General features: G+C 56.8%; 1 protein-coding gene across 1 annotated transcript; it reads left to right on the top strand.

Annotated features, from left to right (window-relative positions):
* Positions 1-4,993: 4,993 nt before the first annotated feature.
* Positions 4,994-13,421, top strand: LOC103800059 (bactericidal permeability-increasing protein-like). Its single transcript, XM_009072423.1, has 16 exons — positions 4,994-5,108; positions 5,960-6,074; positions 6,650-6,778; positions 7,029-7,184; positions 7,546-7,609; positions 9,571-9,634; positions 10,061-10,152; positions 10,326-10,502; positions 10,708-10,767; positions 10,892-11,059; positions 11,352-11,419; positions 11,640-11,682; positions 12,047-12,110; positions 12,387-12,565; positions 12,654-12,716; positions 13,368-13,421. The coding sequence occupies exons 1-16, from the start codon at positions 4,994-4,996 to the stop codon at positions 13,419-13,421; spliced, it is 1,611 nt and encodes a 536-aa protein (XP_009070671.1).
* The last annotated feature ends 76 nt before the right edge of the window (positions 13,422-13,497 follow it).

Here is a 13,497-nt window from a genome sequence, read left to right as displayed (position 1 = left end):
CCAAAGCCACAGATTTGGTGTCTTCTAAGGCAAAGTGCTGCTCGGCACAGCTCTGCCAGCCCCATGCACAGTGTCCAGCACTTTCTACCCCTCTGTGTCTTGCTCAGGCTGGAGTCATTTCCACTGCTGCGTTCGTGGGAATGGGCTCAAGGCCGGGACGGGGGCTGGGACAGGAGACGGGACCAAGGCTGGGTGGGACGGTCACAGCGTGGGCTGCAGGCAGCCGGGTCAGTCTCGCTAGTGAACATTTGTCCAGGGATCAGTGAGCGGCCAAAGGACAGGCTGTGAAAACAAGGCGAGACGGGAGGAGGTGCAGCTGGGCTGCTGGCGTGTGGGAGGGAGGACGGCGCCAGCGAGGCCTTCGCGTTTGCTTCCCATTTCCTTGGGAGCTGGTGAGAGCACTCCCGTTGCCTGTATGGATCACGAGTGCTGCAAGGGCTCAGGCACCAGTGGTCGTGTGGGTGGGCAGAGGCTTGGCCATGGGGATTGGGCTGGAGCACTCATCTAAGCCTACTTCACAGCTCCCTGCAGGGCTGACTCAAGCCTCCTGCCTGGGATTCCCCATGCCACCTGGGACCACCTGGGGCCAGGTGGGCAGCTCCCCCTTCCCACCCGTGGCCAATTGCTCCTGTAATTGTGTTAGCTCATTTATTGGCTTCAGCCTTTTCATAGTTCCCTTGAGTGTGGGGGAGCATGAGCTCAAGGCTCTGACCTTCTTTAATTGCATAGTGACTTCTGAAAATGAGACCAAGACCTTACTGTGGTTCTTGCACCTCCTGATGGGTACCAAGGCCAGGAGAGGAAGCTGAGGGAGGGTGAGAAGGAAGGCAGTGTGACTGAGTCCCAGCACCAGCACAATGGATCCATCCCTCTGTGCCACTGGTGAGTAAGAGGGGACACATGTGGAGCTGAGCCCAGAGGGTCCCCACCACCCCAGCACTAAAAGCATCAGCTCCCCACCTGCACCTTGGAGTGCCTCTTGCCATCTGTGCTCAGCTGGACCACCCTGTGAAGGCACTCAGTGTGGCTGAGTTCAGCCCCACATCCCTGCATCCCCCAAAGCAGCTCCCTGTGCCCTCCTACAGTCCCAGACAGCGAGACGGAGCTGGGAGTCAGGGTGCTGGGGTGTGAGCCTGCCCAGCAAAAGGCAGAGTTCCTGGGGCCCTCCTGGGTACCCCTGCTGCCACGGGGCCCCTGACCCCATGAGCTCACCCTCCTCTGCTTCTCCCGTTCTCCATGTCCTGTTTGTCCCAAGCAGCTGCTGGGACAGGCTGCATGTGGCCTCCTGCCCTACCCCTCTGCCGGCACAGAGCCACCATTCAGATCCCCCCAGGCTATGCCTGAGGTCACCATTCCTGCATTTTTATTTTTACTTTTCTGCAAAATCAATCCCCTTGGCTCTCTGCATCCCCTTTTGTCCCACATGAGGCTCCCAGACCCAGTGTCACAAGCTGGTGCTGCAAGAGGAGCCTGCCTGTCTGGGGCGAAGGCAGCCCTCAGCAGGGAGAGACATGCTGACTGCAGCCCTGGTCCTTGGGGTCCCCTGGGATGTCACTGGGCTGTTGGGGTGGAGAGAGGGTGAGGGCTGTGAGTCCAGCATCAGGGTTGGGGCTGCGCTCCTGCTGGGAGCCTTGTAGCTCGCCCCACATCCCTGCACCCAGGGTCCTCGCCTGCTGCTAGCTGTGCCCTGCAGGGGTCTGGCTGTGTGAGCTCTGGGGTCCCTGGGTGTCCCTGCTGACTGTGTTTCATGCAGTGGTCAGGGATGGCGTCAGCAGCGACCCTGTGCTGGCCCAGGGCCCTCCCGGCTCCAAGAACAGCCGTGGCCGGGTCATGCCGAGCCTGCAGCTGGGAAAACAACCACAGAGGAGCCTCCACATGTCCCCCAGCTGTATTTTTAGATGCTGCTGGGTCAGAGGCTGTCAGGGCCATGCAGGTGACAGTGGACAGTGTCATGCTGGCAGCAGCATCACACACAAGGCAGTGAGCAGGAGCTGCAGCTCCTCACACCTCAATGCTGACAGGGTTTCTCTGAGCTCTGGTGAAGTCCCTGCTGTGGTTGTCTAGGGACAACCACAGTGGCCACAGGTCCTGGCCACAGCCTGGTTCTGTTGATGGCAGTGAATTTGTCCCGGCTGGAAATGGATGAGAGAGGTTTTATTTTGGGCTGTTGACTTCTCTTTCCAAGTTCCCTCCAAACACAGCCAGGCTACTCTTGCCTTCATTGCTGAGCTCATGGGTTCTCCCCAGCATTTTCCCAGCTCATAGTCCTGCCCGTGGCTGCTGATGGAAGGCTGGTGAGCGGCAGCAGTGATGCCTCTGGTACTGGCACATACCCTGGGGAATTCCCAGGGTGGTTGTGGCATAATGGGAAACAGATGCAACTAGATTTCCTTGCAGATGGCAAACGTGCCCAGGTGTCTATGTTCACAGCACAAAGAGCAGTACCACCCACTGTGTTGCCCCACATGTGCCGAGGCTGTCCCTGGGACAGTTGAGGTGCAGCCAGCCCTGCCAGGTGCTCACCATGAAGGACTGTGTGTGAGCCCAGCATGCCTAGGCTGTGGCTGCTGAGGATGAAGCAAAACCACAGCCTGGCCCCAGCAGGGAGCCCCAGCACATGGCTGCAGGGTGGTTTGTGCCATTGCATCACAGGAGAGATGTGGAAAGAGCTGGGACAGCATGGGGAACTGCCCACACGTGCTGAGGAGCATGTGGGGCCAGAGGGAGTCCTGACCTGGGCAGCAAGGGGTGGCCCAGGACAGCAGGGAGCAGGTCATGACCTGCAGCCCTGGGCAGGGGACAGAAGCAGCACAGGAGAGGGACCTTCTGCAAGTCCCTGCCTTCCTGGGCTTCTGACTCCGGTCTGACCATGGCACCATTCCATGCTCCAGCAGCCTGGGGGGACCAGTCCTTCCCCAGTGGAGCAGCTCCCATACCCTTTGGATGGGCAGAACAGCCCAGTGGGAGAAGCCTTTTCCCCTCCAAAGGGTTGGGCATGGCAGGATTTCACACTCCATTCCCTCTGTCATCTCTTACAGGAAGCACTATCAGGACTGGCCTGTGTTGAGCTTTAGATGTGGTTTTGGCTGTTCCTTGCCAAACATGAGAGTGTTTGGTCAGGGTTCAGCTCTTTGAAGGTTTGTTTTTTTTCAGTTCAACTTCAAAATTTGCTCAAACCCAGGAGAGAGAATTCCTGGTTTTGCTTCCTATAAAATTTAATTTCTCCTCATGGAGGAGGTTCCTTAATGCTCCTCTTGAACATCTTGAATGTTGCTTTGAGGCAGACCTATTGAGATGGGGTGTCACCATGGGAGATTTGGGAGCTCCTCCTCTGAACTGAGACAGACCCAGCAAAGCTCTGATGATGGGTGACAGGCAGAGTTATGGCACCAGGGAGGCTGCAAGTGGAGATTTGCCCTTTTGTCTTTCTCTTTTGCACTTGGCTGTTTCTTTCTGGGCAAAACAATCTCTGCCCATGGGCTCCTGGTTCCCAGGGAAGGATTGGGCTGGCACTGATGGAAGATCGCAGCCTGTGGGTGGTGATGGGTGCCTGTAGGACAGAGCTCTGCCCTGGATGGTTTGTCCCTCTCTGCAGGTGCTGTCCTTGATGTGTCCCTGTTTCCCCACCCTGGGTCCCAGAGCTGACAGTGACTGCAGTGCTGTTCTCCAAAGCCATAGCCACTCATACAAGGCTGGTGAGCATTTGCTGGGCATCTGCCAGGCAGCCTGTAAGTGACCACACCTGAAACTTGTGGGAAGAAAGGCAAAGAGGAACTAAGCACCCTAGTTGCTTCACCCCTAATTTCCATGCACCAAATTCCACTGTCAGAGACACCCAGGGCTCCATGGCCCCATCCTTTGGGGTCTCCTGGGGCTGCAGCATTGGTGCATGGCACAGCCCCGATGGTGGCTGTGCTTGAGCAATAGCTGCATTTCACAACATCCCTGCTTGGCTCAGGGATGTTGCCTCTGGCAGTCAGGACTTCCCTGGATCCAGCATAAGATCTGCCTGCATCAGCAGCTGTGGATTTCCTGTGCCTGGACCCCAACAGGAAATGAAAGTAACTGAATCATTTCTTCTTCCCTCACCTCTGTTCTGCAAGGAGGGACTGTTCAGCTCTCCCAGCTGGGGGCCACAGGGGTGCTCCCCCTTCACCCCTACCTGGCTGCACCCAGCTCTTGCCCCTATCTCCAGCACTCATGACAAGAGCTGTGATGTGTCATGGCTCCAGATGTATTGTCTTTGGTTCTTGACCCTGGGATGCTGGATGTCTCCTCCTGTGCATAGCTGCCCTGTGCTGGAGCCCCATGCCGTTTTTTTTCCCCCCCGCTGATGTAGCTGCCCAGGAGCAGCTTCTCAGCCCAGGCAGGTGCCCCTTTGCCAGCCCTGCTGGGTATGGGGGTCCCTAGGGTCTGCTTGCACAGAATGAGAAGGTGTGACTTGTGTTCTTTAGCCGTTGTTGTGCTCCAGGGCTTCTCCAGTGCCTTTGTCAGGTCTGTGGTGTGACAGTAGCAGCTCACACAGCAGCCAGCAGCCCCATGGGACAGTGACAAGGATGGGGACAGCAGGGCTGAGACACTGCTCCAAGGCAACCTGAACTGTTCCCAGCTTTTGCTGGGTGCAGGCTGCAGGAATGTGGCTGTGTCAGGCTCATCTGGCAGTGCCAAACCCAGCTCTGCTCCACTGAGCATCCGCTGCTGCTGCAGGCAGGGAATGCTGGCACTGACTGAGCGCTGGAAACTGGGCCGTTGCCTCCCAGTTTCCACTGCCCCTTCCTTGCCTTCAATGAGAGGCACCAGCTGTGCTGCTGGGTGCCATGGTGCCAGCGGCACAGAGGAGCAGGGTGTTGGCCAAGCAGGAAGCACTGGTGCTCTGGGGACGCCCCACACAGCTCCAAATGCCGTCCTCTCCCGCAGTTCCCGTTTTGGCAGGGATATAAAGGTGCTGTGGTCAGGGAGAGTCCCACACAGTGCAGCTCTGTGGGAAGCCAGGATGGGAGCACAGAGCCTAGCAGTGGCTTGTGGGGCACTGGCCTTGTGCCTGGCACTCACCACAGCCACCAACCCCGGCTTCGTGGTGAGGATCACCCAAGCAGGCTTGGACTACGGTGGGTTCTGCTTCTGATTTCACTCCTTGCAGATGTGCTGGTGGTGGCAGAGGTGTGGAGCCAGGCACCCTGTGAGAAGTGCAGGGTCCTGGGGCAGGATAGGGGGATCCTTAGACGCACCCGGGGCTTCCCCTGTTGCACCCATCTGCCCCCCAGACGGGACCAGCCCTGCAGGGTCTGTGAGAGCTGCACCCAGGTGGTGTGGGGGGCTGGTACAGCAGGATGGTCCTGGTCCCACGGCACATGTCCAGGCAGTCGAGCTGTGAGTTCTGGAGGAGTGAGCTGCAGAGGAGAGAGGAGGTGGGGTGGGCAGTGACAGAGATGGATGGGCCCTGTGCTGGTTTTATCGAAGCAGGCAGAGACCCAGCTCCAGCAGAGCATAGTTATGGATTGAAATACACTGTGTGAGAAACAGCTCATTTAGCCAGCAGCTCTGCCAGCCGTGTGGGAGAGGACGTGACTCCCCTTCCCAGATGGAGGTAGGGATGCTGTGCTGCTCCCTGGGATGTGAGCTCCAATCAGCTTTGCCTATCAGCACTGGGCATGGAGCAGTCTGGTGCTCAGGACCTCCTGCACACCACACATGGTGCCCAGCCTGGAGAGAGAGGACTGGGACCTCTCCCTCCTTTCTGTGGCCACCACTTGCCCCTGGGGCTTGCAAGCAGGACACCAGGCAGCATCGTTCACATACTCGCAGGGCTCTGAACAAGGAAATTAGCTTTAAAGATGACCTGGGAGGTGGAAAGCAGCCAGGGCATCACCTGGATGTTTCCTTTGATCCTTCTGCTGCATGCCTGGTGCTCCAGCTCCTGCAGAACAGTGGCAGTGATGCTTTCCTTGTGCTTCTGCAGCCCATCAGCAGGGGATCACAGTCCTGGAGAAGGAGCTGACCCACCTGAAGCTGCCAGACGTCTCGGGTGACTTTCGTGTCTTGCGTGTGGGAAAGGTGCACTATGACCTCTCCAGGTGAGCCCTGTCAGTGCCCTGGAGCAGCTCACTGATCCTCAACCCACGCTAGGGGCAGGAGGGGTAGGGAGGGTGGGGAGTCCCTGGAGCAGTGAGGACCATCATGTCCCCTCCACAGCTCCCTGAGACGTTGGCCCTGTCCTTGGTGCGGGCAGAGGTGCTGCTGCTTCACCCCTGCCCAAAGGGAAAAAGGGAACCAGGGTGATGGCACTTTGGGTGTGGGTGGATTTTGTGCCACTGAAGTCCAAGTGGTGGAGGTGGCCTTGCCCATGGGACCAGAGCACCCATCCCCATGCAGAGCAGGAGCCCAGTCCTCATAGAGATCCCAGCTCCCTGCTGCCCTGGGCAGCTCCTACTGCACAGGGTTTGGAGCAGCCATCTGGGTGGCTGCAGGGACCATGTTCCCAAAGGCACCACTCTGCTCTGTGTGTCCCTGCCAGACATAGCTTTGCTGCAGCAGAACTGGAGCTGGGGATGCTGCCAGTGAGGTGACTCCACTCCCACCCTCCCCAGCCATGTGCTTGGGAGTGAGGCACCACTGTAGTGCGACTTTTCTCTTATTCATTTATTTTCAGACTGCGACTTCGCGATTTCCACTTGCCATACTCGCGGATTTCCCCGGTCGCCAACGTGGGCCTTCAGGTCTCCATCTCCAACGCCTTTACCGACCTCGATGGGAACTGGCGGGTGAAGTTTCACTTCATGTAAGTGCCCAGCTCCTCCTCTCCCTGCTTGAGTGATGCTCTTACTCCCTTCTACTTAAAGGTTACCTCTCCTAGTTCATGTTTCAGTGAAATTTGTTTTCCCTGAGTTTAAAAACTTTCCCAGTCTCCTCTGGATGCACCATACAAGGAGGAGTCTGAGCTAGACAGATGCATCCCAAAGCTGATTTGAGGTCTCTTCACCAGGACTTGGCATTGAGAAACATCCTTTCTCTTCCCCCTCTCTCTGCAGCAGAGACCATGGTTCGTTTGACCTGAAGGTGGAGAACATCTACATCAAAATCAGCCTAAGGCTGGGCAGTGATGCTACTGGGAAGCCCACCATCAGCAGCTCGGGCTGCAGCACCCGCATCTCTAAAGTCCGGGCACACTTTTCGGGGAGGTTCGGGTATGTAACTTCACTAGGAGGTCTGGAAACTGTGTGTTAGCCCATTTGCCAATGGCTGCACCACTGAAATGTGGACCTGGTGCAAGCAGTAAGAAGTCAGCATGTCTGAGGCTGCCCAGTCCAAAATCTGGCCTGAATTTCTTCTGCTGTGGCTGCACATTTAAGGCAGTCACCAGACTTCCGTGGTTTACCAGCAAGTCTGTTTGCAAATGTAAACCTTGAGGCAAAACCAGATGCCAAATTGGTGTGGGAATGATGTTCCCCAGTGTCCCACATTTCTAGGGTCTCCCTTTCCTGGGCACATAGTTCTGCAGCAGCCTCTGAGCTAGGAGACAGGACTCCTATTTGTGTTTCTTTGCAGGTGGCTTTACAACCTCTTCTACAGCGCTGTTGAACACAACTTCAAAAAGATTTTGGAGAGCAAGGTATGTGAGTGATGGAGGGCAGGGCTCTGGGTTTTTCTGGTGGTCTTTAGCCCTCATTTGTAGCTGATGTGCTGGAAGGATTGGAACAGATGTAGGGGTGTAACTAGAGACAGAGCACATGGCTGTGTTGTCAATTCGGTGAAAACCAGAGGAATGGGCATCACAGACTTCACAGCATCATGTGTCTCAGGCTGTATTAGAAACCTGTAGCCTTTGCCAAAGCCCAGCATAATTGGTTCCTAATTAACAAAGACTTTTGTTTCCATGTGATCAGTTAATTAGATCTTATGCCTCAGCCAAACTCATTGTAACAGAGGGAACCTGATCAGAGCTGTCCTTCAACCAGCCACACTCTGGCGAGCTTTGGGAGCACTGAGGGAAAACTCATTCCTGGATTTCAGGCACTTGTTTTGTTTTAAGGAGGGGAGGGTGTCAGGGAGCCCTGGTACCACCACCTGGTACAGACACTGACATGCAGGAGACCTGCAACAAGACATGGAAACAAGCTGTTAGCAATAATTACTACAAGGCTAACTGGCATGAGTTACAGCCTCCCTGGATGTGAACCTTGCTCAGGAAGGAGGCAGTTGGAGAACAGGCAAATCCCACTCCTGCAGCAGATCCCGTCCTGCCCAGGCACTATTCCCAATCCCATGCAGTGCCTTTCCCAAGGCCCCTGGGGGCTGGGACAGCAGATGGTCTGGCAGCAGGAGCAAAGCCAGGGCTCAGAGGCCTTTACTGTTGTTTTACCCCTGGAAAAAAAAGCAGCTCTGGGACTGTGAGGAGACCCTGCTGTGCTCTGCACCTCCATCCTCCTCTGCCCCATCCACATTCCTTGATGTCTTTCTCCATGCGAGCGATGGTGTGAGGCAGGAGAGGGCAGGGGCTGGGAGTGTGCTGCCCCAGGACCCTCAAGCACAGCTCACTCCCGACCCAGCCCAGGCAGCCTGTGTCTCTGCCTGCTCTTGCTACACACGCTTGGGCAATCCTCCTGCCCCCAGAGCCAGGGCACCAGTCACAGGGAGATCCCGGTCAGAAGGAAATCTGGGTCACTGGGAAATCTGGGTCATGGGAAGATCCCGGTCACTGGGACCAGGCCTGCATTTTCCCATCTGCAGCTCTGTCCTTGAAGGCAGCAACGAGGCATTTCCAGCACAGACAAATACCACTGGGCACGGGGAAGAGCAGCAACCTGCTGTCACTAAGGCCATGTCCAAGGCTCTGTCCCTCCTCCTTCTTCCCAGCACTGCCCAGCCAGCAGCTGCATTACTGTCAGCATGGTCACTGCTCCTCTGCAGCACTGCATCTCACCATCAGCTCTGCAGCCCAGTCAGACAGATCACAGACAGATCCTGACGGTGCTTTCTGTGCCACTACAAGGAAAGCACTGGAAGGAGCTTTGCAGATTATCACAGCCATCCGCAGGACTGTGACCCACAGAAAACTTCCTGGGCTAATGGTCAGCCTGCAATTAAATCCCCACTAATGCTGGGGCTTCAGCTGTGGATGACAGTGGCAGAGAGATGTGTTCTTCTCTCCTGGCACATAGCTGTAGGAGCTCAGGAAAGCTCAGCTTCAGTGCTCCTGCCTCGCAGGATAGGTTAACCCCTTCAGTTGCTCTGCTTTGGCCAAGTCCTGGCAGCTCAGCATGGTTCATTCCCTCACAGGCCATAGGAAAAGGCTGAGGGCACATGAGAGATTCCTTCTCAGGGCCTCCCCAGGGCTGAAATGTGTGTGGGAGATTGCTGCAAGCAGAGGTTTGCAGGTATAAACCCCACTTGTGTCTTAGACACTTAACGTGCTGCTTGAGGAATGAAGACAGCCATCACTGTGTGCTCCTTTATTTAAGCAGGCTTTGTCAAGGAGTAAACCTGACAGCAGGCAGCAGAGCAGCCGAGGCTCTGAGCGGGGGCTGTGACCTGGCTGACCCAGCTCAGCTCCATGGCCTTTTCCTCCCACAGGTTTGTGACACCATAGCCCAATCTGTGCGCAATGATCTCCAGAAGTACGTCCAGACCCTGCCAGGTACCAAGAGGCTGCATTTTACCCTGTGTCCACTCCCCATCTCCTCATATTCCTTCACCCAAGCTGGGAGCTGGGGAGGACCTCATCTGCAGAGGCACATCACAGTGTGCCCTGTCTGCAGAGACCCTTCCTCTGCTGGCAGCCTCCAGGAGCTGTGCCACAGCACTGGTGGTGGCTAGGGCTGCCTTAGCTGGGGGACCTAGGCCAAGCCTCAGGTCCAGGAGCTGGTTTGCATGAATGAGAAACAGCCAGGAGGAAAATGGGATTTTTTGCTTCTAAAGAGAAGCAAGCACACATGCAGCTGGTACTGAGTTGATGCACCAGGAAGCCCAGACATGGCACTGCCTGCATGTCAGTGGAAGCAATCTGCTCACGGCTTTCCCAGCCATCTCCCTCTCAATCACTTCTCTGCCTCACGTTTTACAGTCACAGCCAAGATAGATGCCAAGACTGGGATTGATTACTCTTTGGTGGCATCCCCAACTGCTACTGCCCAGTCCCTGGATGCAGACCTGAAGGTGAGTGGCTGCCTGGGGACACTTGATTTGGCCAATGCCATTGCCACAGGTGGGTGGAGAACCAGAACTCAGTACCTGCTGCAAATGCTGTTTGCCAGCCTTCATCAGTGGATGAGTCCCACTGCTAATTGCCCTCCTTCTCCATCCCTCTCCACCCCTCTCTCTCCTCCCAGGGTGAATTCTACTCCCTAGCCCACCGCTCCACTGTGCCCTTCCCAACTCTGCCGCTGGCCTTCCCCCCGGATCACGACCGCATGGTTTACTTTGGAGCCTCCAGCTACTTCTTCAACACAGCTGGCTTCGCCTACCATGCGGCTGGGGCACTGGTCTTTGAAATCACAGATGCCATGGTGAGTGGTATAGGTGGGACACGGCTGGCCCTGTGCCTCTGTCAGAGGTCCTATTTGCCAAGGAGCTCTGGTGGCATTTGGTGGTCTTAGAGGATGAGCCTGGGATGGGGCCAGGCTGTTGGGCATGGCAGCATGTGGGGATGGAAGGGCTTGCCATGGCTCAGCTGTGCCACATTGCCCCAGTGTGACAGTCCTTTTCCTGCAGATCCCAAAGGATGTTGACTTCCACTTAAACACCTCCATCTTCTCAGCCTTCGTTCCCGAGGTGAGTGGTCCAGCCCTGCCTTCCCAGAGCTTCTGCACACACAAGCTTTGCTGTGTACCAGGTGTTCTCCCCTAGGAGCAGAAGTTTGTGAAGCTGTCCTCACCCTCTCCCTGCTCCCCTGCAGCTGGAGCAGATGTACCCGAACATGCCAATGAAGATCAGGCTGTCCGCCCCCTCTGCCCCATTCCTGAACATCGGACCAGGAGGAATCTCGCTCAAGCCTGTTGTGGATGTCCAGGCGTACGCCATCCTTCCCAACTCCAGCCTGGCTCCTCTCTTCCTTCTCAGCCTGGTGAGTTCAGGCACAGCCCATGGTCTTTGGACAGATGGGAGTTTGAGCCGTGCTCTGTCCTATTGCCCAGCTCCTACCAGAGGAGGTGCTGGGAGCTGTCTGGGTGCAGTGGGGGTGTCCCCAACAGAAGAATCCCTGAGCTGACAAACACCATGTTTAATGTTGGGGGCAAACAGAGCCCTGGATGGGCAGCAGTCCAGCTGGATTTCAGCTGGTCAGAGCTGTTCCCCTGGGTGTCTGGTTTGGGGTGAAGTGAGGTGAGCACTGTCAGAGCTCTGTGCTCTCCCCCCAGACAGGGAATGTGTCCGCTGTCATCGACGTGAGATCTGGCCACATCGTTGGGCGCCTGGACGTGGGCAGGTATGGAAAGGAGCAGCACTGCTGGGCACGGGGTGGCTGGCGGTGCTCCTGTTCTGGGCTACCGGGAACAGAGCACAGGTGGGGAAGTCCCAGGGAAGTGTACCTAATGTGGAGGGGATGATCTGGGGCTGGAGGGAGCGGGATCTGCACAGCTGTTGACAGGTGGAATTCCTCCCTCCATTGGGACAGTCTCCACAGTGCTGCTTCTGTCCCTGCACAGGATCAGGCTCTCTCTGAAGCATTCAGATGTTGGCACTTTCCAGGTGAGCTATCCTTGACCATGACCAGAGCCCCCAGCATGGAGGTGAGAGCCTGCTGGGGGCTAAGGAGAGGGCCCATTCCTCCATGCTCCCCAACATGGGACCTGGGGATACACCCAGGACCCCACACTGATCCTATAGCCACCTCCTGCCTCAGCCTACAAGGCTAGGAGAGGATGTGGAGCCAGATCCATTGCTGCTTTCACTCCTAGTCTTCCTACCCCACCAGTGTGTCCAGACAAAGCCACTGATCTCTGGCGAAGTGTGTGCCCATCACCTAGTTTTCTTTTCCTAATTATACCCTAGTTCCTGCTCACCTCCTGTCCCACAGGCTAAAGCTTTTCCTGCCCCTTTCCCCACTCCCCAGGTGCGAATGCTGCAGTCCATAATGAACATCTTCGCTTCCAAAATTCTGCTCCCACGTCTTAATGGTGAGAACCTGCTGGGGGGAATGGGGGTGCTGGAGCAGATACTGGCCAGATCACTCCATCCAAGCGGTCCCAGCTCACTAATTAAATCCTTGTTGCCAAGGCTAATCTGAGGGTAAAGCCCACAGCATGTGCAGGAGGCGGCAGTGAAGCAGCAGGAGGTTCCTTGCCACTGTGACATGCTCCTAGCAGCAAACGCAATGGAAAAAATGAGTCTGATGCACATCCTAATGCTTTCCAGACCCTATCCCCCACTCTCTGCTTCTCCTGCCTCTCCAGCAATTCAGGCCAGAGCTGGACTAGCGGCTGGAGGGGCCCAGGGGGGTGTCATGGCACAACACGCAGCCCCCAGCCCTTCTGTGAAGATTGGGAGGAATTTCCTCTGCCTGCCCCCGGATCACTGGAGGCGAGGAAAGGGCTGGGGGGAGGAGGTGGATGCCTTCTCTGAATGGCCCGTGGTCCTTTTGCTCCCATTCCCATCCCAATGCAGCCACGTGTTGTCTTTTCCAGCTCGGTTAGATCAGGGTTTCCCCCTGCCACTGCCAGGGTTCCCCCCTGCCACTGCCAGACAGGATACGTCTCTCCAATACCCTCGTGAGGTTCCACCAGGTGAGTAAGGGGGAGCACCCGGCCCCGGCTGGGGCTCATCCTGTTGCCCCCAAGTCCCTCCCTGCCAGCACAGCCTCCAAATCCAGTTCCCCCAGCCCCAGCTGGGAGGCAGCAGGCAGCGAGGTGCTCTCTGCTAGGATTTCGAGAGCCCAGTGAAAAAACAGAGCCCTGATTTTCCCATCTGCCCAGGGTGGGATCTCCATCATTCTCCAGTTCTTGAAAACTGGGACCTGAATTTTCCAGTTTTTATAGCAGCATTAGCCCCAAGTCCCTCCCCCCATCCCCGACTGGTGTTGCCTGGTGGGATGCTGGGAAGCTGGACAGAGCTCCCTGCGGACAGACAGGCAGCGCCTGCCAGCCCCACTGTAAGGAGCTGTGCCGGGTTCTGGAAAGCCAAGGGAAGTGGTGGGAGGCGTTGGGGAAGCCCCATAGGGGTGTCACCACGGGGATGCTGAATAGTTATAGTGACGCATGGCTGTGAAATGTCTCCTGAGCCTGCCAGGGCAAAAATTAGGCACAGGGGCTGGCAAAGCAACACACGTGCCAATCCGTTCGCCCTCCCGAGATGTGGTGGGTGCTGGGGAGTGCAGCTGCCGGCGGCAGAACGCGGCTGACAGGGCTGGTCTCAGCCCGGCGCTCTCTTTCTCCCAGAATTTCCTGCTGCTTGGAGCAGACGTTCAGTTCCAGCCCCAGGGACGGAGATAGGGCGACGAGGGACCTCCGGCACTGAAATCGCTCCCTTCACCCTTCCCTGCCCCTGGTCCCGCTGCCGGAGCCAAAG

Source organism: Acanthisitta chloris, unplaced genomic scaffold (genome assembly GCF_000695815.1).
Source record: "Acanthisitta chloris isolate BGI_N310 unplaced genomic scaffold, ASM69581v1 scaffold39233, whole genome shotgun sequence".
Lineage (NCBI taxonomy): Eukaryota > Metazoa > Chordata > Aves > Passeriformes > Acanthisittidae > Acanthisitta > Acanthisitta chloris.
This window is presented reverse-complemented; position numbering and strand designations above follow the sequence as displayed.

Bases quoted from the DNA above. Each gene is read 5' to 3' on its own strand.
- LOC103800059 (XM_009072423.1), top strand. From the start codon at position 4,994: ATGGGAGCACAGAGCCTAGCAGTGGCTTGTGGGGCACTGGCCTTGTGC. The intron at 7,610-9,570 runs GTATGTGAGTGA...TTCCTCCCACAG, and splicing joins AAAAGATTTTGGAGAGCAAG to GTTTGTGACACCATAGCCCA. The intron at 10,153-10,325 runs GTGAGTGGCTGC...CTCTCCTCCCAG, and splicing joins CCCTGGATGCAGACCTGAAG to GGTGAATTCTACTCCCTAGC.